At 41.4% G+C, this 24,489-nt stretch overlaps 1 protein-coding gene and 1 pseudogene across 1 annotated transcript; both read left to right on the top strand.

The window, feature by feature from the left end:
• Window positions 1–379: 379 nt before the first annotated feature.
• Window positions 380–1,441, top strand: LOC101692686 (olfactory receptor 2S2-like). Its single transcript, XM_004747881.3, has one exon. It carries the CDS (start codon window positions 469–471, stop codon window positions 1,426–1,428), a length of 960 nt encoding a protein of 319 aa, XP_004747938.2. The 5' UTR covers window positions 380–468; the 3' UTR covers window positions 1,429–1,441.
• A 1,815-nt stretch (window positions 1,442–3,256) lies between these two features.
• LOC101692414 lies at window positions 3,257–4,142 on the top strand (annotated as a pseudogene).
• Window positions 4,143–24,489: the final 20,347 nt, after the last annotated feature.

Here is a 24,489-nt window from a genome sequence, read left to right as displayed (position 1 = left end):
TTTTGGTAGTTGTAAGAATAGGATCAGCTTGGGGAGTCTCCTCTCTATGAATCTAGGAAAGCCCAGATTAAATGAAATTTATATTCATTTACATCAAATACAAAGAATTTACAGCATTTTCCCATGCTCATCAAAAGAAGAGGAAAAGCCCTCCTTGACTGAGGATTAGCTCTGCTGGGCTCAGATCCCGTCTATCTATCACCACTTTGCTCAGAAGACTTGGACAGGTCACTTCCCCTCTCTGGGCCTCAATGCAGTATTTGTAAGCCCTCTTTCCAGCCCTGACCGTCCCCCATCTAAGATCTAACCCCACTCCTACCTACTGTCTCTTTCAGTCATTTATCTCTTATGCACATATGTTGTCCTGTTCTGTAGCACAGAGTGATGGTGTACAAGACGCCCGAGACTTTTCTCAAGAAAGCCTCCTGTGCTGCATTTGTCCTTGGCTGATGACAGAAGGCATAGCACATGGAAAAAGCCAACTGGTCCTCCCCTGTGGCAGGGTTCATAATCCTGGGGCTCTCAGCCTACCCAAAGCTGGAGAAAATATTCTTTGTGCTCATCCTGCTGATGTACCTGGTCATCCTGCTGGGAAACGGGGTCCTCATCCTGGTAACCATCCTTGACTCCCGCCTGCACACGCCCATGTACTTCTTCCTGGCGAACCTCTCCTTCCTGGACATCTGCTACACAACCACTGCAGTCCCCCTGATTCTTGACAGCTTCCTGACTCCCAGGAAAACCATCTCCTTCTCAGCCTGTGCTGTGCAGATGTTTCTCTCCTTTGCCATGGGTGCCACAGAATGTGTGCTTCTGGGCATGATGGCATTTGATCGCTATGTGGCCATCTGTAACCCCCTTAGGTATCCCGTGGTCATGAGCAAGGCTGCCTATGTCCCCATGGCTGTCAGCTCCTGGGCTATTGGTGGTACAGCTTCTGTGGTACACACGTCTTTGATAATTCAACTGCCTTTCTGTGGGAACAACGTCATTAACCACCTTGCCTGTGAGCTACTGGCTGTCCTAAAGTTGGCCTGTGCTGACATCTCCATCAATGTAATCAGCATGGGGGTGACCAATGTTGTGTTACTGGGAGTCCCAGTTCTGTTCATCTCCATCTCTTATGCGTTCATCATTGTTACCATCCTGAGGATCCCCTCAGCTGAGGGGAGGAGAAAGGCCTTCTCCACCTGCTCTGCCCACTTCACTGTGGTGGTCATCTTCTATGGGACCTTATTTTTCATGTATGGGAAGCCCAAGTCTAAGGATCCCCTAGGGAATGACAAGGAGGACCTTTCAGACAAGCTCATCCCCCTTTTCTATGGGGTGGTGACCCCCATGCTCAACCCCATCATCTACAGCCTCAGGAACAAGGACGTGAAGGCTGCTGTGAGGAACCTGGTGCCTCAGAAATGTTTTGCCCAGTAATGGAGGGCTGTGTTCCCACCCTATGGAATAAAGGACTTCGGATCATTAGAGCTGCCATCTGAAAGACAAATCATGTGATCCAGAGTCCTCTCTTGCCCTTCTGTCCATTTTCAGAGAATGTTTAACTTTTCAGAGTATATCTTCTGAGTTTTAGCCATACAGCTGAGAGTTTTGACAGATGCGACACAACAGATCTCTAATTGAATACACAAGACATTCTGAACACATGATAAAACCAAGGAGAGAGGAGCCAGCCATTAGACTGAGCTTGGTGAATGGCCTACACTGTATCTGAGCTACACAGTCTGTGCACAGAGGAGAGAGGGCACTCCCAGCACTGTTGCCATCCCTCTAAGATTCCCCAGCAGAGTCACAGGAACAAGGAGGAAATGTGAATTTTCATTTTGGACTGTTTTTAGAAGACAGTCAGTTTGGCTGAAGTATAAAAAGAGACAGGGACAAATTCTCCACCTAGAGGGCTTTTGGATGGGAACAAGCTATTCTGGAACCCCCATTTCTTCTTAGCTATGAGAAAATTGAGGCTTTTTTTTCTCAATGCACTTCACATTATGAAACACTGTTAGGAAGTTAATGGCAAGAAAGAGTATAGAGTTTGAATTTGATGCTCATCACTTATAGCAACTCCCACTAGAAAAGCTAGTATCTGATTGGATAATAACTCACATTCTAGAAAAAAGAAAGATGATACAGATATAGATAGACAGATAGAGGCTAAATATTTGGGGGCTAATATTTGATACATTATTTTGTTCCAGGACTTCCCAAACTCTTTAATATGCTAGAGTACACTGTGAATGTCTAAGAGATGTAAACTTGGTAGCATTTCCTGAGCCTCCATAGTTCAGCAGGATAAAAACTGGGAAGCTTTTTCTTACCTATGACCTTCGGTGGGTTGCTTAACCTATTTCAGTCTATTTCTTCATATTTTACACCTAGCCCCGTGATTTTACATGAATTACTTATTATAGATAACTGCTTTGTAAATGGTAAGCACAATGGAACTATTAGAAACCAGTTTTGGTCGTATCATGAATGCTGCCCAGTCCTGTGTGCCATGTGGAATAGAGTAAGACACCGTCCCTATATCAAGCAATAGACACACAGGATAAATGAAAGATTCAAAGGTGTTAGCAGGTGAATAGAAACATTTTTATGGCAAGTTCTATGAAATTCTTTGAATATGGCAGACTTATATAAAAAGAGAATTTAGAAAGTGAATACTTTTTTGAGAACAAATCTTGGAAGTTTTTTATTCAAGTGATATTTATATTTTCTTACATTTATTAGGAATGAATTGCCTAAGGATTAGTGTTTGTTTAATAAAATTTCTGATTCTAATGTTAGTCCTCATACTACTTTCTACTTTGCACCAGTAGGGAATAATCTTGCTCTTGCAAATACACAAATGCCTTCTAGTGGCCATTTAAGCAAACTTCAGATGCTTAGTACGGCCATGCAATATCATTATTAGAAGAGGTTTGGGGGATTTTCTTGTTCAACCCTATGCACAGGATGCGTGCTGTTCCTCTCCAATGTCCCTGATCCCAGTCAAATGGCATTTGCTTGGACAACTCCAGTAACAAAGAATCCAGTACTTCCAGAGTCTAGCTTTTTTGTTCAGCCCTTGCCAACTCTTCCTTGATTTATGTTTAACTATACCCTCCAGTAGCTTCTACCTTCACTCCTAATTAGGTTTAGTGCCTCTACGTGAGATGTACCCAATCTCTTTCCTTCTTGTATGTGAAGGTATTCTGATCTCCTAAATCCCCTACAGCCCACACAGGGCCAGCCCTTCCTCCCAAGCCAAATGTTCTTTGTGCATATCCTTGTGATCTATTTAGTGCTCCTGCTGGGCAATGGGGTCCTCATCCTGGGGACTGTGTCTACCTCATACCAGCACATGGTCATGTACTTCTTCCCTGGGAACCCCTCCTTCTTGTAAATCTGCTATACAAGCTCCTCCACACCCCTCATTCTCAACAGCTTCCTAATCTGCTGGAAAACCATCCCATTCTCTGCCTAGGCTGTGCAGATGGTTCTCTCCTTTGCCATGGGAGCTACAGAGTATGTGCTTCTGGACATGATGGCATATGATCTCTATCTGGCCATATGTAACCTCCTCAGATACCTAGTAGTGATGAGCAAAGTTGGCTATGTGCCCATTGCTGGTGACTACTGGACAGTTGGAAGCATGACTGCCGTGGTACAAACATCTTTAGTGACATGATTACCCTCCTGTGAGAACAACTTCATCAACCACTTTACCTGTGAGATCCTGGCTGTCCTGAAGTTGGTCTGTACTGACATCTTATCAATGTGATTGATCACTATGGTAGTGGCCAATGTGATCTTTCTGGGCATTTCAGCTCACTACACTTTCATCTCCTATGTGATTATCATTGCTACCAACCTGAAGATACCCCCAGCTCGGAGAAGGAAAAAGGCCTTTTCTACCTGCTCTGCCTACCTCACATTCATGGTCATCTTCTACAGAACTTTACTCTTTGCATATGGAAAGCCCAAATCCAAGGACCCCACTGGAGGCAGACAAGCAGGATGTTTCAGATAAAATCACCTCCCTCTTCTATGGGGTGGCGACCCCTATGCTCAACCCCATCATCTACAGCCTCGGGAATAAGGATGTGAAGGCCACTGTGAAGAACCTGGTCCTAAGCAAACACGTCATCCAGTGATGGTGGAGGGGTCCTGATAGATCTCTATTCCCTAGTTTCTATCACCTGAGGGGCTCAGAGGATAAGATAAAGGGCCAATTTTCTCAAAGGTTCATAGGCAAATCTGATTGCATAGAATGCTTTGTGTTAATAAGGAAGCATTTAATGAGACGTTTCTGTCCCATTCTAGAAGCACTTCTACACAAGTATATACCATTGGTCAAGCCTTATACTCATCTATCCTTGGGATGAATACTGAGCTACTTGATGTCCAGGGAAAATAACTCTTCAAGTTTTAATTTTAACTTACAAAAAGCTCTAGGCTATAGATCTGTAATTCAATTGCTCCCTGGCCTCTTTCTTTATCATGTTTGGATGGGTCCTTGATTCATGGACATTTCAACATATCCTACTCCATATTAAACAAGAGTAATATTTATCTCTGTGCTCATTGTTTCTTTCTCCCTATTTTCATATTAATTCCTAAAATTGTTTTTTGAATTGTCCTCTTCCTGTGTCTTCAAAATTGACCTCTTTTCCTGTCCTCCACCATGATCCCCACCAGAAAACTATTCACACCTCGGGGGCACAGAGGAGAGTGCGTAGGTGGTGGCAAAACTGATGTAAGGGTCAAACCCCCAGGCCTTTTTCCTTTCCCCTTGTTGAGAGTGTTATTCAACCCCTTGATCTGTCCCTGGATAGCTGAGACCTCCCAGAGCCCATCAGAGTGATGTGGAAACTGAGATGTATTTAGGAGAATCAAATGAATTCTCTTAACTTCCTGACCTGGCTCGACCATGCATGCAGCCAACTGGTGACCATCAATTGCTTTTCTGCCCAAGAATACTCAACCCTACATGGCAGTCAGAGGGAGAGGAAGGTGAGGTACACCAGCAGATATCTAAGAATAACCCCCATGACTGGTGAGGAATTCCAAGCGACTTCCCAATAGTGAGAAGTCCATTTAAAAGAATGAGTGGGATAGAAAGCCTCCGAGAGCTGACATGAACTTTTATCCCAACAGGGAGGAAATAAACTAGTCATCAAAACAAACAGCCTTTCCTGGAAAGAGTTATTGCAGGAAGATGGTGAGACAGTTAAGAAAAATCTCAGTGGGTTCTGTGTGGAATTTGGGAGGCTATTGGATCAATAAAAACAAAAGACATCAATCAATGAGAAGCTAGGAGCAGAAAAGGTGACTGGGAGATAAAAATTTGTCCTAGGGAAAAAATTGACATTGTCAATTAAATAAAATCCAGGAGAAAGTATTCAAAAGTACACAAAACAATACTAAAACTAAATTTTTAAAATAAAAGGAACTTGAGTTTCTCTCTGAGGCTAAGAGGGAAAAAAGAAGAGAGAGAGAGTGAGCAAAAGAGAGAAGTTGGTTATTTAAGAACAGGTAACAGATATAAAATGTACACCATGGGAATCCATTAAGTAACTCAGGAGGAGAAAACAGAATAGATGAAAGACAAATAACAAAGGAGGAGAAAACCATTACACTGAACAGAAATTCTGCATGTTGATTCAAAAATCAATCACCAGGTAAGAATTGTACTAGAAGACCTACCTATAAACAGTCGATCCAAAGGTAAGTTGTGGTTTTCATATATGCCAAAAGGATTCTATAGAGTTTTCCAGAGCACAAAACTGTACTTCCCAGCAAGGACCAAGAATCTGGCTGCTGCTGGCCTGCTTCTCTGCTGCCCTAAATGTAGATGCAAGTGGAACAAGGCTGACAGAGTGCTGAGGAAAGGGGACTGAGAATCTGAAATCTACACACCCTGACCATTGCATCTATATGATACTTGAAAAGACATTGTTGGCACATGCAAACCCAGACAGCACACACCCCTATAATGCCTTACTCAAAAAGATTTTGTTTATAAAGTTTTCCCAATAAATTGTTAAAAATAAATAATGAAAGGACTGGAATCTATACAGTATGTAAGACACAGTAGAGGATGGTTAAATATCTGAAGACTGACAAAGTCTTGGATGGGTGGGTCGGGGGGTTTTGGGTGAGCCTAGTCGGGGGTATTAAGGAGGGCATGTATTTCATGAAACACTGGGTGTGGTGCATAAATAATAGATCTTGGAACACAGAAAAAATAAAATTAAATTTTAAAAAAGTCTAATGAACACTTGATACCAAATGTGCAAAGACAATATATGAAGGAATTTTTAGGAAATGCATCAAGGTAAACAGTGACAACAAAGCAATGGTGTAACTCTAGTTACAATTCTAGATGACTTTATTAAGCTGAGAATTTTAGAAAAAGATGTATAGTTATATCCCACTGAAGGTTTCATCTTATGAAGGATGTGGCAGGAAAGGGTATCTTATAATATATGAGTATAATGCATTGATAATAAAATAACAAAAGTATTAATGTGCTTGTTGAGGGGTGCCTGGGGGTTCAGTCAGTTAGCAGACGCTTTTGGCTCAGGTCATAACCCCATGGTCCTGAGATGGAGCCAAGTTTCCAGCTCCCTGCTCAACAGCTCAACTTAGAGTTTGCTTCTCTCTCTCCCTCTTCTCCAACTCTGCTTGTCCTCTCCCTCTCATATAAGTGAAATCTTGAAAATAATATATGCTCATGGAAATCTTAAGAGAAATACCAGTAGACAAGTATTAGCATGAAGACGTTTGAAAGAATAAGAGGACGATGAATGAGCAAAGAAACTTGATTAAATGAAAAAGTCTTACACTGAACCTGAATAGATTTAAATCATTGCATATTAAATTAATGATACACAGTACCCAGTTTTGTAAGGAGCTTTAAGATTTCTAACATTAGGATAGATTAAGAGATCTATTAAAACCATTTTATTAATAGATTCAAGAGGAAAAATAATCTTATCAACAGATGTTGACAAGTCACTTGATAAAATTTAACATTGATTTCTGACTTTTTAAAAGTAGTACACTTCAATAGTGGGAACTACCCCTAACATGAAAGAAAGTATCAGAACATCAGCACGCAGCATGTCTACAACTTGGATGAGGTCACCAGCTTTCAATGTCTACATCATTTTGCAGTCTAGATAATTAGATGAGATGAGGAAAACAAGGAACATAAATATTGAAAATAAAGAAGAACCAGAAATGTTGTTTGACTGAAGAAATTTTACTCACATGCCAAAACTATAAGAAATAATAACACAATATATGAGAGAGGTTGTATATAACTCACTGCAGTTAGAAAAGTTTTACAATACCTATGGAAAATATATAAGAAGTATGAGAGGCCTATGTGAATATCATATATTTACAATGACCATATATTAACAGGAGAAGTCATGAGACATTTTCATTTTGAAGAAGCAAAAGTCCACATGCAAGCCTCAGGACATTTAACTATCCTCCAAGTGCCCTCATTCAAAGCATTCTCCCTCTTGCCAGCAGGTGGGAAGAGTGATTCTTCAACCACTTTCCCATCCTTAGAGCAGCCCCAACTCTTAGTTGGGAGGGAAGGTCCAAGCCCTGAGGCAAACATGAATGCTCCCTGATCTAAAGGTCTCAGAAGCAAAGAAAACCAGCCTTCAACTCAGTCCATGCTTTTGGAGGTAACCAAAGAGTCTAGAACAGACCACTGACAAATGGAGGCTTTCACAACTCTGCTTATATGCTGATTACTTCCTGCCTCATTACGACTCATAACCATTTATCTCACCTTAGGATGACCCCTAAAATCTTCAAGAGATTACAGCCTCCAAATGAATGTGTTTACTGACATGACCAAATCAAACACCCCAGATGGTCACGAACAACAGATGATGAAAGTAATTACCCAAATAGGTGAAATCAGAGCATTTCAAACAAGACCTAGTCATGATCAAAACAAAACAAAAACAAAACAAAACAAAACTTTCAGCATTGAACTGGAGGTCCCAGACAGGGCAGTAGGGCAAGAAAAGAGACAAGCCTATCAATTTTGAAGGAAGATGAAAATTGTCATTATTCACTGGTTTTTTTATTGCCTACTATATACAAAATCTAAATAACTTCGAGATACATTACAAGTATTGAAAAGAGTGTTCCTCAACACTAAATCAATGTACAAAAAAAACTAATGCATTTCCACATTCCAGCAACAGGTTATGAAATATTTTAAAACACATGAAGAAAGATAAATGTACATATTTATATATTTAAATATAAGCATTTGTGTTTAGATATTTAAGTATAAATTTTAGGGAGGGGAGGCAAGACAGCAGAGAAGTAGGAGGTGCTGTTTCATCCGGTCCCCTAAAGTGAGCTGGTTACCTACCAAAGAACTCTGATCACCCATGAAATCATCCTGAGATTAGAATTATACATTGCTGGATCTCTGCATGGGCAGAAGACACCAGTGGACAGGTAAGGCAGAGTGTGAACATCAGACTGTTAATGGAAGATAAACAAAAGGGGGAGGGAGCCATCAGAAGCGATCCACTGGAAAGTAATACCCCAATACGAGAGTGCACTGTGATTGGGGACCAGCATTAACTTGGAGTCTTCTTGAAAGCACTCAAAAAGAGCAAAAGATCTTAAGGGGAAATTGGTGGAATTGAGCAGTTAGGGACAGGGTCTTAAGCCCATGAACCCAGGACAGCCACTGCTGGCACGGAACCAGAGAGTGCAGCAAAGAAGCCAGGTCTTAGTCGCTGAGCTGCAGGTGTGTCTGATAGTGTCAGGTGTGGACGCCAGCTGGCACTCTTTAGAACCACAGCCTTTTGTACCCTGCACATGCGCTGTGTGACCAGGGCCTGAGTCGCACTCTACACCCTCCCCTGAGAGAGGTCCATGCAGGCGCTAGCCGGTGTTCTCCAGGACCAGAAATTCTGAACACTCCCAGGTGGGGCCACCATGAAAATCTCAGTGCACTATCCCTGCTTGGGACCTCTCTGGCAGTCTGGACCTGCCCAGACAGCAGCAGCTAGTATTTCTGGTGGTTTGGCGTACAAGCGGGAGTTCCTGTCACCCCAGAGACCATGACTGTGGACGTGATCTGCCAGTGGCGGAGGGAGAATTTATGTGCTCTGGAGCACCCAGAGGGTAACAGACTGAGGCTTCTCTCTGAGATGGAGGTCTGGGTGCAGTTTGCTTTCCTCTAAATCTCCAAAGAACTGCCAAAAGCTGCCAAGGGGATAACAAACAAACAAACAAACAAACAAAAAAAAAACCTCCAGAGAACAAAAGCCTAAAAAAAACAGTTTCCTCAGAGCCCAGCCTGTTGATGGGGGTAGGAGGACTCAACTCTAGCAAGACTCCCTGAAAAACCATGTGGCAGGCCCCTCCCCAGCAAAAAAAAAAAAAAAAAAAAAAAACACTCAAAACAGAATAAAAAACAAAAAGACAACCACTACTACTTCAGAGATACAGCTTCTATTTTTAATTCGTTCCCACTATTCTGGTTTTTTTTTTCATTTTTTTAAATTTTTTATATTTTATAAACATATATTTTTATCCCCAGGGGTACAGGTCTGTGAATCGCCAGGTTCTTTTCATTTTTTAATATAACTTTTTAACCTATTAACCGTCACAGTGAGATGTTCAGTACGTCAAATTCCATAATAACCTTTTAACCTGAACTTTTTTTGATACATATACCCATGTTTTTCTTTTGCTTTTCTATTTATTTTTTTAAAATATTGATATAGAGATAGGATTCAAGGTAATCCCCTTCCCCCAACCAATGCTACCCCTATATGTAAACCAGTTTTATTATTTTTCTATTTTATTTTATTTTTTAGATTATTTATTTATTTGGCAGACGGAGATCAGGAGTAGGCAGAGAAGCAGGCAGAGGGAGAGGAGGAAGAAGGCTCCCCGCGGAGCAGAGAGCCCGATGTGGGGATCAATCCCAGAACCCTGGGATCATGAACTGAGCCGAAGGCAGAGGATTTAACCCACTGAGCCACCCAGGCGCCCCTGTAAACCAGTATTAATCCCCATTTATCTCAGGAAAGTTGAGCCCTTTACAAAGATATCAAGATACATCCAGGAGGAATCAAAATAGACTTCCTCGCCCATACTGAGAATTTATAACCACCCTCCCATCTTTTTCTTCTGTCAGTGTTTCTGTATATTCGCTTTTGTTCTGGTAGTATATAAATCTTATGCTTGGGGTTCTTTTTGGCTGGGTTCTTTCTTTCTGTCTTTCTTTCTTCTTCATGTTATCTACTTTTGTCAGTCTTTTTGTTTGTCTGCTTTTGTTTGTATACTTTATAAATCTTACCTTTGGGGCCCATTCGGGCTGGGCCTTCTCTTTTATTTTTTCCTTCCTTTTTTTCCCCTCCCCCACTCTTTTCTTTTTTCTTTATTTTTGGTGGGGACTCTCAGTTGCTCAGAAGCATTCCAGAGTGCACCTTGCCTACACCATGGTTGATACATTCAGCTACACATCTGTTCAGCCATCTCCCACCAAAATGACTAGAAGGAGCAATGCTTGGCAGAGGAAAAATTCAGAGACTGGGCCCTCTCCATCAGAGCTATTGTACATGGACATAAACAGTATGTCAGAAAGGGAATTCAGGCTAACAATTATCCAGGTAATAGCTAGGTTGGAGAAAGCCTTTGATGACAAAATGGAGTTGATTAGGGCAGAAGTGAAAGCCACCAGGGATGATGTTAACAATGCTCTCAATGATTTCCAATCTAATCTAAATTCTCTAAAAGCTAGGGTAACTGAGGCAGAAGATAAAATTAGTGATCTGGAGGACAAACTGATAGAGAAAAAGGATCAGGATAAAGCCTGGAACAAACAGCTTAGAAGCCATGAAAACAGAATTAGGGGAAAAATGACTCCATGAAATGTTCCAATGTCAGAATTATTGGAATCCCTGATGGGGAGGAGAAAGAAAGAAGACTAGAGGATATAGGTGAACAAATTTTCCATGAAAAATTTCCCAATCTGGTGAATGGAACCAGCGTTTATGTACTAGAGACAGAAAGGTCTCCCCCCAAGATCATAGAATCTAGAAAGACCTTGGGACACCTGATTGTGAAAATGATGAATCATAATTTTAGACAGGAGCTCTTGAAAGCAGCTAGGGGGAAGAAATTCCTTACATACAGAGGAAAGCCCATTGGAATAACATCAGACCTGTCCACAGAAACCTGGCAAGCCAGAAAGGGCTGGTAAGATGTATTCAGGGCACTAAATGAGAAGAACATGCAGCCAAGAATACTTTATCCAGCAAGACTGACATTCAAAATGGACAGAGAGATAAAGAGCTTCCAATACCAACAAGGCTTAAAAGATTATGTGACCACCAAGCCAGCACTGCAAGAATATTAAGGGGGGGGGGGTCTATAAAGGAGGAAAAACCCAAGAATATCACTGAACAGAAATATATGGAGACAATCTATAGAAACAAAGACTTCACAGGTAATGTCAATAAAAATGTATCTCTCAATAATCACTCTCAACGTGAATGGCCTAAATGTGCCCATAAAACAGCACATGGTTGCAGATTGGATAAAACGACAGGACCCATCCATATATTGTCTACAGGAGACCTATTCTGAACCTAAGGATACCTCCAGACTGAAAGTGAAGGGATGGAGAAGCATCTTTCATGCCAATGGGCCTCAAAAGAAGACTGGGGTAGTGATTCTCCTATCAGATAAATTAGATTTTAAACTAGGGACTGTATTCAGAGATACAGAAGGACACTACATAGTTCTTAAAATGACTCTCCACCAAGAAGATCTAACAATTGTAAAGATTTATGCCCCCAATATGGGAGAAGCCAATTACATAAGAAAACTGTTAATCAAGATAAAGAGTCATATTGATATGAATACATTGATAATAGGAGATCTTACCACACCACTCTCAGTAATAGATAATCCAAGCAGAAATTCAATAAAGAAGCAAGAGCATTGAATGACACATTGGACCAGAAGGACCTCATAGATCTATACAGAACATTCCAGTCTAAAACAACAGAATACTCATTCTTCCCGAGTGCACATGGAACCTTCTCAAGAATAGACCACATACTGGGTCATAAATCAGGGCTCAACTGATACCAAAGATTGAGATTTTTTCCTGCATATTCTCAGATCACAATGCTTTGAAAGTAGAGCTCAACCACAAGAAAAAGTTTGGAAGGAATTCAAACACCTGGAAGCTAAAGACCACCTTGCTTAAGAATGCCTGGATCAACCAGGGAATCAAAGAACTTAAACAATTAATGGAAACCAATGAGAATTAAGACACTTCGGTCCAAAACCTATGGGATACAGCAAAGGCGGTCCTAAGGGGGAAATACATAGCCATCCAAGCCTCCCTCAAGAAAATTGAAAAATCCAGAATACACCACAGCTGTCTTTACACCTTAAAGAACTGGAGAATCAATAACAAATTAAGCCAATTCCACATACAAGAAGGGAAATAATCAAGATTAGTGCAGAGATCCATGAGATAGAAACTAGAGAAACAGTAGAATGCATCAATGAACCTAGAAGCTGGTTTTTTGAAAGAATCAATAAGATTGATAAACCATTGGCCAAACTAATCTAAAAGAAAAGAGAGAAGGACCAAATTAATAAAATTATTAGAAAAGGGAGAGATCACAACACACCAAGGAAATAGAAACAATCATCAGAAATTATTATCAACAGTTATATGCCAATAAGTTAAGCAACCTAGATGAAATGAATGCATTCCTGGAAAACTATAAACTTCCAAAATTGAACCAGGAAAAAATTGACAACCTGAATAGACCTATATCTAGTAATGAGATTTAAACAGTGATCAAAAACCTCCCAAAAAACAAAAGCCCAGGATCCAGTGGATTCCCTGGGGAATTCTACCAAACTTTCAAAGAAGAAATAATACCTATTCTCCTGAAGCTGTTTCAAAAAATTGAAGCAGAAGGAAAACTTCCAGACTCTATGAGGGCATCATTACTCTGATCCCCAAAACAGGCAAAATCTCCACCAAAAAGGAGAATTTCTGACCAATATCCCTGCTGAATATGGATGCTAAAGTTCTCAACAAGATCCTAGCTAATAGGGTCCAACAGCACATTAAAAAGATTATCCACCATGACCAGGTGGGATTCATCCCTGGGCTACAAGTATGGTTCAACACTCGCAAATCAATCAATGTGATAGAACAAATTAATAAGAGAAGAAAGAAGAACCACATGGTCCTCTCAATTGATGCAGAAAAAACATTTGACAAAATCCAGCGTCTGCTCCTGATTAAAATGCTTCAAAGTATAGGGGTAGAGGGAACATTCTTCAACTTCATAAAATCTATCTATGAAAAACCCACAGCTAATATCATCCTAAATGGGAAAAAGCTGACAGCCTTCACTTTGAGATCAGGAACACAACAAGGATGCCCACTCTCACCACTCTTGTTCAACATAGTATTAGAAGTCCCAGTAACAGCAACCAGACAACAAAGAGAAATAAAAGGTATCCAAATTGGCAATGAAGAAGTCAAACTCTCTCTCTTCACAGATGACATGATACTTTATATGGAAAACCCAAGTCTCCATCCCCAAACTACTAGAACTCATACAGAATTCAGTAATGTGGCAGGATACAAAGTCAGTGTACAGAAATCAGTTGCTTTCTTATACACCAGCAATGAAAACACAGGAAAGGAAATTAGACCTTTATCTCCTTGCTGATCTTTTGCTTGGATGATCTGTCCATTTCAGTCAGGGGAGTGTTAAAGTCCCCTACTATTATTGTATTATTGTTGATGTGTTTCTTTGATTTTGTTATTAATTGGTATATATAGTTGGCTGCTTCCACGTTGGGGGCATAGATATTTCAAATTGTTAGATCTTCTTGTTGGAAAGACCCTTTGAGTATGATATAGTGTCCTTCCTCATCTCTTATTATAGTCTTTGGCTTAAAATCTAATTGATTTGATATAAGGATTGCCACTCCTGCTTTCTTCTGATGTCCATTAGCATGGTAAATTCTTTTCCACCCCCTCACTTTAAATCTGGAGGTGTCTTCGGGCTTAAAATGAGTTTCTTGGAGGCAACATATAGATGGGTTTTGTTTTTTTATCCATTCTGATACCCTGTGTCTTTTGATTGGGGCATTTAACCCATTAACATTCAGGGTAACTATTGAGAGATATGAATTTAGTGCCATTGTATTGCCTGTAAGGTGACTGTTACTGTATATGGTCTCTGTTCCTTACTGATCTACCACTTGTAGGCTCTCTCTTTGCTTAGAGGACCCCTTTCAAGATTTCCTGTAGAGCTGGTTTGGTGTTTGCAAATTCTTTCAGTTTTGGTTTGTCCTGGAAGCTTTTAATCTCTCCTTCTATTTTCAATGATAGCCTAGCTGGATATAGTATTCTTGGCTGCATGTTTTTCTCATTTAGTGCTCTGAAAATATCATGCCAGCTCTTTCTGGCCTGCCAGGTCTCTGTGGATAAGTCAGTTGCCAATCTAATATTTTTACCATTGTATATCACAGACCTCTTTTCCCAGGCTGCTTTCAGGATTTTCTCTTTGTCACTGAGACTTGTAAATTTTACTAAAAGGTGACGGGGTGTGGGCCTATTCTTATTGATTTTGAGGGGTGTTCTCTGAACCTCCTGAATTTTGATGCTCGTTGCCTTTGCCATATTGGGGAAATTCTCCCCAATAATTCTCTCCAGTATACCTTCTGCTCCCCTCTCTCTTTCTTCTTCTTCTGGAATCCCAATTATTCAAATGTTGTTTCGTCTTATGGTGTCACTTATCTCTCGAATTCTCCCCTCGTGGTCCAGTAGCTGTTTGTCCCTCTTTTGCTCAGCTTCTTTATTCTCTGTCATTTGGTCTTCTATATCTGCCTCATTTATCCTAGCAGTGAGAGCCTCCATTTTTGATTGCACGTCATTAATAGCTTTTTTGATTTCAACTTGGTTAGATTTTAGTTCTTTTATTTCTCCAGAAAGAGCTTTTATATCTCCCGAGAGGGTTTCTCTAATATCTTCCATGCCTTTTTCGAGCCCGGCTAGAACCTTGAGAATTGTCACTCTGAACTCTAGATCTGACATATTACCAATGTCTGTATTGATTAGGTCCCTAGCCTTCGGTACTGCCTCTTGTTCTTTTTTTTTGTGGTGAATTTTTCCACCTTGTCATTTTGTCCAGATAAGAGTATATGAAAGAGCAAGTAAAATAGTAAAAGTGTGGTAACAACCTCAGGAAAATATGGTTTAACCAAATCAGAAGAGATCCCAAATCGTGAGGGGGGAGAAAGGGGATAAAAAGAGGTTCAGAAAGAAAGAAAGAAAGAAAAGAATTTTAAAAAGGAAAACGAATAAAGAAAAATATAAAAATGAAAAAATATATATTAGATAAACTAGTTTAAAAAGTTAAGAAAAGGGTAAAAGTTTAAAAAATATTAGCAGAAGAAGAGAAAAAAATGAAAAAAAAATTAAATTAACTGCAAGACTAAAAAAATCACAGGGAAAAAAAAAAAAAAAAAAGAAAAGAAAACAAAAAAATCACAGGGAGAAAGCCATGAGTTCTGTGCTTTGCTTTCTCCTCCTCTGGAATTCTGCTGCTCTCCTTGGTATTGAAACCACACTCCTTGGTAGGTGAACTTGGTCTTGGCTGGATTTCTTGTTGATCTTCTGGAGGAGGGGCCTGGTGTAGTGATTCTCAAGTGTCTTTGCCCCAGGCAGAATTGCACCGCCCTTACCAGGGGCCGGGCTGAGTAATCCATCCGCTCGGCTTTGCTTTCAGGAGCTTTTGTTCCCTGAGCGCTTTCCGTAGAGTTCCGGAGGACGGGAAGGAGGAGCCAAGAGCCTGGGGGCCCCACTCCTCAGTGCGCCTCAGAGAACAGCGCCCAGTTACTCCCGTCTGCCTGACCTCCGGCTGCGCTCCGATTCACGGAGCCTGCGACAGGTTCAAGGTAACCCTGAGCTGCGAGCTTACTGTCGGCTCTGTCTCTGTAGCTGGCTTTCCCGTTCCAATACACGCAAGCTCTGCGACACTCAGATACCCCCGATCCTTCTGTGACCCTGCGGGACCTGAGGCCACGCTGACGCTGCGTGGGCTTCGCCCCGGTTTAGCCTCTGGAGCGATGTCCCTCAGCGGAACAGACTTTTAAAAGTCCTGATTTTGTGCTCCGTTGCTCCGCCGCTTGCCGGGAGCTGGCCCCTCCCCCCGGGGTCTATCTTCCCATCGCTTTGGATTCACTTCTCCGCTGGTCCTACCTTTCAGAAAATGGTTGTTTTTCTGTTTCCAGAATTGCTGTTCTTCTTCTCTTCGATCTGCCGATGGATTTGCAGGTGTTTGCAATCTTTAGATAAGCTATCTAGCTGATCTCCGGCTAGCTGAAGTAGTCTCAGCCTGCTACTTCTCCGCCATCTTGACTCCTCCCACCAGGAAAGGAAATTAGAGAATCGATTCCATTTACTATAGCACCAAGAACCATAGGATACCTGGGAATAAACCTAACCAAAGAGGTAAAGGATCTGTACTTGAGGAACTATAGAACACTCATGAAAGAAATTGAAGAAGACACAAAAAGATGGAAGACCATTTCATGCTCTTGGATTGGAAAAATATACACTGTTAAAATGTCTATACTGCCTAGAGCAACCTGTACTTTCAATGCCATTCTGATCAAAATTCCACTGGCATTTTTCAAAGAGCAAGAGCAAACAATCCAAATATTTGTATGGAATCAGAAGAGACCCCAATTGCTAAGGAAATGCTGAAAAAGAAAAACAAAACTGGGGGCATCACGTTGCCGGATTTCAAGCTTTACTACAAAGCTGTGATAACCAAGACAGCATGGTACTGACATAAAAACAGACACATAGACCAGTGGAACAGAGTAGAGAGCCCAGATATGCACCCTCAGCTCTATGGTCAAATAATCTTTGACATAGCAGGAAAAAATATACAGTGGAAAAAAGACAGTCTCTTCAATAAATGGTGCTGGGAAAACTGGACAGCTATATGTAGAAGAATGAAGCTCGACCATTTTCTTACATTATACACACAGATAAACTCGAAATGGATAAAAGACCTCATCATGAGGCAGGAATCCATCAGAATCATAGAGGAGAACATAGGCAATAACTTCTTTGATATCAGCTACAGCAACTTCTTTCAAGATATGTCTCTAAAGACAAAGGAAACAGAAGCAAAAATGAACTTTTGGAACTTCATCAAGATCAAAATCTTCTGCACAGCAAAGGAAACAGTCAACAAACCAACAGACAACCTACAGAATGGGAGAAGGTATTTGCAAATGTCTTTTTCAGATAAAGGGCTAGTATCCAAGATCTATAAAGAACTTATCAAACTCAACACCCAAAGAACAAATAATATAATCAAGAAGTGGGCAGAAGACATGAACAGACATTTCTGGTAAGAAGACATCCAGATGGCCTACAAACACAAGAAAAACTGCTCAACATCACTTGGCATAAGGAAAATACAGATCAAAACCACAGTGAGCTGCCACCACATACCAGTCAGAATGGCTAAAATTTACAAGACAGGAAATGACAGATGTTGGCGAGGATGCAGAGAAAGGGGAACCTCCTACACTGTTGGTAGGAATGCAAGCTGGTGCAGCCACTCTGGAAAACAGTATGGATGTTCCTCAAAAAGTTGAAAATAGAGCTACCCTATGACCCAGCCATTGCACTACTGGGTATTACCCAGTAGATACCTAATACCCTAAAGATACAAATGTAGTGATCTGAAGGGGCACATGCACTTGAATGTTTATAATAGCAATGTCCACAATAGCCCAACTATGCAAAGTGCCCAGACATCCATCCATCCATCTATCTATCTATCTATCTATCTATCTATGTGTATATATATCTTTTCTATATATATATATGTATATACATACATACATACATACACATACATACATATATGTATAAAATATGTATATAACACATGCAATGGAATATTTCTCAGCTATCAAAAAAAGAAATCTTACCATTTGCAATAATATGGATGGAACTAGAATACTATTATCCTAAGTGAAATAAGTCAATCAGAGAAAGACAACTATCCTATGACTTTACCACATGTGGATTTTAAGAAACAAAACACAGGCTCATAGAAGAAAGGAGGGAAAAATAAAACAAGACAAAAGCAGAGAGGGAGACAAACTATAAGAGACTCTTGCCTACAGGAAACAAACTGAGGGTTATAAGAGGGTCAGTGGGTGGAGGGATGGGGTAACTGGGTGATGGGCATTAAGGAGGGCATCTGATGTAATGAGGGCTGGGTATTATATGCAACTGATGAATCCCTGAACTCTACCTCTGAAACTAATGATACACTATCTGTTATTAATTGAATTTAAATAAAATATAATTCAAAAAAGAAGAGAAATCCCAGAAATGGACACATGCATGTTTGGAGACTTGATATATAACACATGTGATGTATTACACATCACTGGAGAAAGGGTGGGGTCACAAATGCAAACAGGACAGTTGGAAATACATGTATCAAGGAGAAGTGTATAAAATATTTATAGCAGCATTCAACTAGGAGGCAACCCAATTATCCATCAACGTAGAATGTATAAATAAACTGTGCTACATTCATATAATGGAATTTAGCAATACAAATTAATGAATTTAGCCATACTCGTCAATATTAATGAGTCTAGCAAACATAATATTGACTAAGGAATCAAGACAAAAAGAACACTTATAAGGGTTCAACTGACATTGAGGGTTTTTGTGTTTTTTTTTTTAAAGATTTTGTTTACTTGTTAGAGCAGGAACACAAGCAGGGGGAGCTGCAGGCACAGGGAGAAGCAGGCTCCCTGCTGAGCCAGGAGACCCATGTGGGACTCCATCCCAGGACCCTGGGTTCATGACCTGAGCCAAAAGCAGAAGCTTAACCAACTGAGCCACCCAGGTGTCCCTATATTGAGTTTAGAGAGAGGAAAGCCTAGACTATACTGTTTAAGGATATATACATTGGTCATAAAACTCAAGAAAAGCAAGGAAATGATTAAACTCATCAGCAATGTGGTTCTCTCTGGCAGGAGAGGATAGATTGGGCAGGAATATCCAGGGAGCTTGCAAGGTACTGGCAATGTTCTACTCCTTAAATTAGGAGCTTATTACTTTATTTGTCTTTAAATTAAATAAATGAGCTTGATGTATTTTCATATGTATTTATATATCTGTGCTACTTTTCACATGTTAAATTCCTAAACTATTAAATATATGATACCACTTCTCATCTTTCAGATTGGCAAAGGCCAAAAAGAGTTCTTGAGACTAAACTACTGTGTTAGCAGAATGTGGAAAACAAACATGTCAGACATGCTAATGACAGGAATGTGTAAATTTGTCAATACCTAACAAAATTACAAATGTACAGAAAACAGGCATATTTTTATGATGTGCTAAATTATGAGTTCATAAGGAAATTTGCTATAGCATTGATTATAACAGCATAAGATTACAGAAGTTTGGAAGATCTAAACGTTCATCACTATTAGACTGATTAATTAAATGATGGCACAAACTTAAATGGAATATATTCCACCATTTAAAAGAACAAGACAGTATATTGTCTGGCTCAGTTGGTTGAGCATATACCTTGGGCTCAAAACACGAGCTCAGGGTCCTGGGAAGAAGCCCTGAATGGGGATCCCTATTCAGGTGGGAGTCCGCTTCTTCCTCTTCCTCTGCCCATCCCCCTACTCAAGGTCTCTCTCTCTCTCTCTCTCTAAAATAAACAAATAAATACTTTATAAAAATAAGCTGTATCACACATCTTTCTTGCAGATACATATACCCAAGATATATTGTTCAGTGAGAAAATCAGGATATTAAAAAAGAGCACTATTGGGCAAAATTTGTCACTGTCTTAATATCTTGATTTTCTCACTCAACAATATCCATAGAATATCTCTGGGGAAACAAAGCATAAGGATATTGCTAACACTGGTTGCCTCGAGGGAACATAATTATGTGATAAGGAGCTTAATTTTTATTCTATATTCATTTATACCTTTTAAATTTTGATTTGAAGACAAGGAACACCTCTTAATGAGATGATAATCACTAAGATGAATCAAGGAGGAGGTAGAAATCAATGGTGATAAACGGAATCAGATGGATTGAGATGGAAATCCAGTTCTGCCATTCACAAAAGATGTGGCCTTTGGTAAATTGTTTAACCCTTTTTTTTTTTTTAAGATTTTATTTATTTATTTATTTGTCAGAGAGAAGGAGAGAGAGAGCACACAAGCAGGCAGAGAGGCCGAGCAAGGAGCCTGATGCGAGACTGGATCCCAGGACCCTGGGATCATGACCTGAGCCAAAGGCAGCACATTGACCCACTGAGCCACCCAGGCGTCCCTTGTTTAACCTTTTAAATTCTATTCCCTGGAATAAGAACCTAGGGACATAATAGCACATTTTAAGCTATACTACAAAGCTACAGTAATCAAAACACTTGGATGTTGATACAAAACTAGACATTAATCAGAGGAACAGGATAGACACCAGAAATAAACCCATGCTTATCTAATCAATTAGTCTGTAACAGTCTCTTCAGTAAATGGTGTTGAAAAAACTGGAGAACTACAAGCAAAAGAATACGAACTGGTGTGGTTTCTTTTGTTTTACACAGATGTGAAATAAAGTGGAGTGGAGACCAAAAGGTAAGACCTGACCATAAAACTCCTAAAAGAAAACACAGGCAGCAATCTCTTGCACATCAGCCTCAACAACATTATTCAGGATAGGTCTCCTAGACAAGGAAAACAAAGGCAAAAATAAACTCTTGAACTTCATCAAGCTAAAGAGCTTTGGCACAGCGAAAGAAACCATCAGCTAAACAAAAAGGCAACCGACTGAATCAGAGAAGATAATTGCGAACAATATATTTGGATAGTATCCAAAATATATAAATGAAACGTACAACTCAACACCAAGAAAACAAATAATCTGATAAAAAGCTGGGCAGAGGATCTGAATAGACATTTCTCTAAAAATGACCTACAGAGGGCTAAAGGAAACACGAAATGATGCTCAATATCACTAACATCAGGGAAATACAAATTAAACCCAAAATGAGATACCGAGAATGCAAGTCAGAATGCCGAGAATCAATATGGCAAGAAATAAAGTGTGCTGGTGAGGAAGTGGAGGAAATGTTAAAATGAAGATTTGTGATGTGTCTGTCACAGTGCCTGGCACATGGGAGCACCTCACTCAGTGTAGCCAGTTCTGCTGCTGCTGTTGTGAGACATGTGTCCTGCCTCCCCATTCTGGATGTCTAGGACTCAGCAGGGGGACAACATACTCTGGCCCTGAATGGAGCACTGGCTTCTCTGGGAGCCCAGGGAAAGCTCAGGAGGAAACCAGCATCTGCTATACAGCCTTCTCCATCTCCAGGTGACCGTGTCCCAGTTGTTATCTATAATTAGGACAGGGAGATGGTCCCTGGAGGACCCAGGTATGTGTAGGGCCTGTACCATGTGCACATTTGACATTCCAAACTTTAAATTGCTTCTGGGACCAACAGGGTCCCTGTAGGAGTTCACAGCTGCTTCTTGAGGACTCCTTTCACTGCTGGGGAAGATGTACCTGTGGGATTTATGGGCTTCAGAGCAAGATGACAAATCCTCTCTATGAAGAGTCTGTAGCTGAGACACCTAGATAGCTTGCACATCTGGGAGGAAGGATGTGAGAGAAACCCCACCAGAGGCTAAAGTTTCCACAGGTTTGTAGGGGAAGAAGACGACACAGGGTCTCAGAGGTAAAGAAGTCCACCACAGGAGTGTCTGGCATCCAGGGTCTGGCGAGGGCACAGTGAGGAGCTGAGATTGGGTCTCGAATCAGGAGACTTGGAGAAGTGGCTGCAAGCAGGATGCAAGTGGGAATCGCTGGCTGTGGTGGCCACAGGGCTGGTGGACGTGACTTTTGCAGAGCATTTTCTGAAAATGGACTTTCCTCCCCCCCTGCCTCTGCTCCAAGCACCTTCCAGCTGCAACTAGCTGTGAGCAGCTGATGCTGGAGCAGGGAGGAACAGCTGAGGCTAAGCCCAAGCAGTCCCTCCTGCTCTACAGAGCTCACCACTGACCAAGCCCTGCCCTGACACTGCTGTTCCATCCTCCCTGAGAGGAGCCCAGAGTCCTGGGAAGAAGGTAGCCTGATTTCCACCCCCCATCCTGCTGAGATTTCCCAGAAGACTGAGCCTTTCACTCCTGTCTGTGATGCCCAGTCTGTGACTAGTTCTGTTCTCCTCACTTTCTTTCTACCCCTTATTCATGGGGATGCCCTCCAAGACCCCCAGTGGACGCCTCAAACCACAGATAGTACTTCCTATATACACACACCTGTGATACCATTTAATTTACAAATCTGACACAGTGAGAGGTTAACAATAACCAATAATATCATACAACAATTATAACAACATCACATAATAAAGTTATATGACTGTGGTCTCTCTCTCACAGTATCTTATTGTACTGGACTCCCTTTCTTCCTGTGACAATGCAAGATGAAAAATGGCCACATGATGAGCCACAGTGAGGTAAGTGACCTAGACATTGAGATGCAACAGAAGGCTACCCTTGACCTCATGACCACAGGTCAGAAACGCTATCTTCAGCTCCAAACCACAGCTGGGGTGGTGGGGTGGCCAGAACTGAAATTTTGGAAGCACATATTGGTAAGGGGGATTACCTTACTGAGAAATTTTTTGCCTAAACACAAAGTAATTTCTGCCTGTAATTTATTACATAATCTGATAATATTGAAGAGTTACAAAGCAGAATCCCTTTCCCAACTGATTTTGTTATAACTTCTTTTCAATCACTTTTATCCACATATACTGCTTATCTAACTGAGATCAAAACGGTATGTACGATTTTGCATTCTCACTTTTATCTTTAAAGTGTAATGATGTGCTAGTGTAAATGTAAATTAAATGTCTAATATTCCATTAGATGAAATGGCACCATTAGGCATTTATTGGCAGACAGTTATGAAGGCTTCCATTGAGAGATACTGGCCTTCCACTTCATTGAGCATTCACAATTTTCTTCCAGAGGTTAAAATATTGAGTTATGTGCATTTCCCAGTTTTTTTGTTTTTCTACACAAGCTGCTCTCCACAGAGGCAGCATGACAATGCATGGGGCTCCAGACTGCATTCCTTTTCTCAGCTGCCTGCTGCCTCCAGAGATAAGTAGGGATCAGGCCACAAGCAAGCCCTATCGTGGTGTCCCACCTGTAGGATGCAGCCACGAAGATAAGAGCTTCCCTTCCTTTCCTGCTCTCACAGGCTGACTCCAGTCCACCTGGGGCTGTAGGGGTCAGAGCTCTCTGTTCTCTTCCATCCTGAGTCTCCTCCAAAGCCTGACACGGCACTATTTCCTGCTGGCCATATCTTGATGGGAAAACAAGCATTCAGATCACCTCTTCACACACACACACACACACACACACACACACACACACACACTCACCCAAGGAAAGAGCTGTCCCCTTCACCCAAGACTGCTCCCTGCCTGGTGAGGACTGTGCTGGGCACTCCATGACAGAGTTGGGATGCCCTGGGAGTGTTTTTGTGAAGCATATGGGGAAATCAAGGCTTGGGACTTGCTCAGGCTACACGGAATATCTATGTACCAGGCAGGGACAGGTTCCACAGCTCTGAGTTCAGTGTGCAAGATCCTCCTAGCCGTTCCGTTCATTCCAATTGAACTAGCTTTCGTTCAGCAATTTTAACATGGTGGGCACTAAGGACTTTCAGGGCTGAAGCTCTCATGTGGGTCAAATCCTGCCCATCACTCACGCCCATAGCACACTGCTCATGGGAAGAAGCTTCTGTGTGCATAGCTCTGGCTCACGGGAGTGGACAGGATGGCTTCTCTAACAGAAGCCACTCTCCTTGGCCTCTCCAGCCACAGCATATCTTTGTCACTATTGAATCCTGCTTGTGGCATGGACTGCAGTGTTTCCTTTGCCTTTTATGGGAAAAGGAAGGGGCAGGGAGAGCCACTGGGAGGCATGGGAGATAAGTTGGGGCAGAGGTTCATGGTGGAGCACCCAGAGTGGGCCTGCATGTGCAGACGGGAGCAACCTCACGTGCTGAATTGAGGGATGGGGGAAGGGCCCTAAGCCTGCACAGAAAATACCATGAAACCCATGCTCCTCCACAGGGCACAACTTGTACCTCCTTCTCCTCCCGGAAACATTTGGCAGTGTCTGGACACATTTGGTGGTCACAGCTCAAGGAGCAGGTGCTATTGGCAACAGGTGGGCAGAGGTCAGAGATGATCCTAAACATCCTCCGATGCACAGGACAGCCCCACACAACAAAGAACTCTCCAGCCCTAAGTGTCAGTAGTGCCGAGACTGACAAAGTCTGGGGTCAGTCCA

This window comes from Mustela putorius, unplaced genomic scaffold (genome assembly GCF_011764305.1).
Source record: "Mustela putorius furo isolate JIRA1106 unplaced genomic scaffold, ASM1176430v1.1 tig00000580_pilon_pilon_pilon, whole genome shotgun sequence".
In the NCBI taxonomy this organism is placed as follows: domain Eukaryota; kingdom Metazoa; phylum Chordata; class Mammalia; order Carnivora; family Mustelidae; genus Mustela; species Mustela putorius.
Note: the sequence above shows the minus strand (reverse complement) of the source record. Positions and strands in the feature narration are given on the sequence as shown.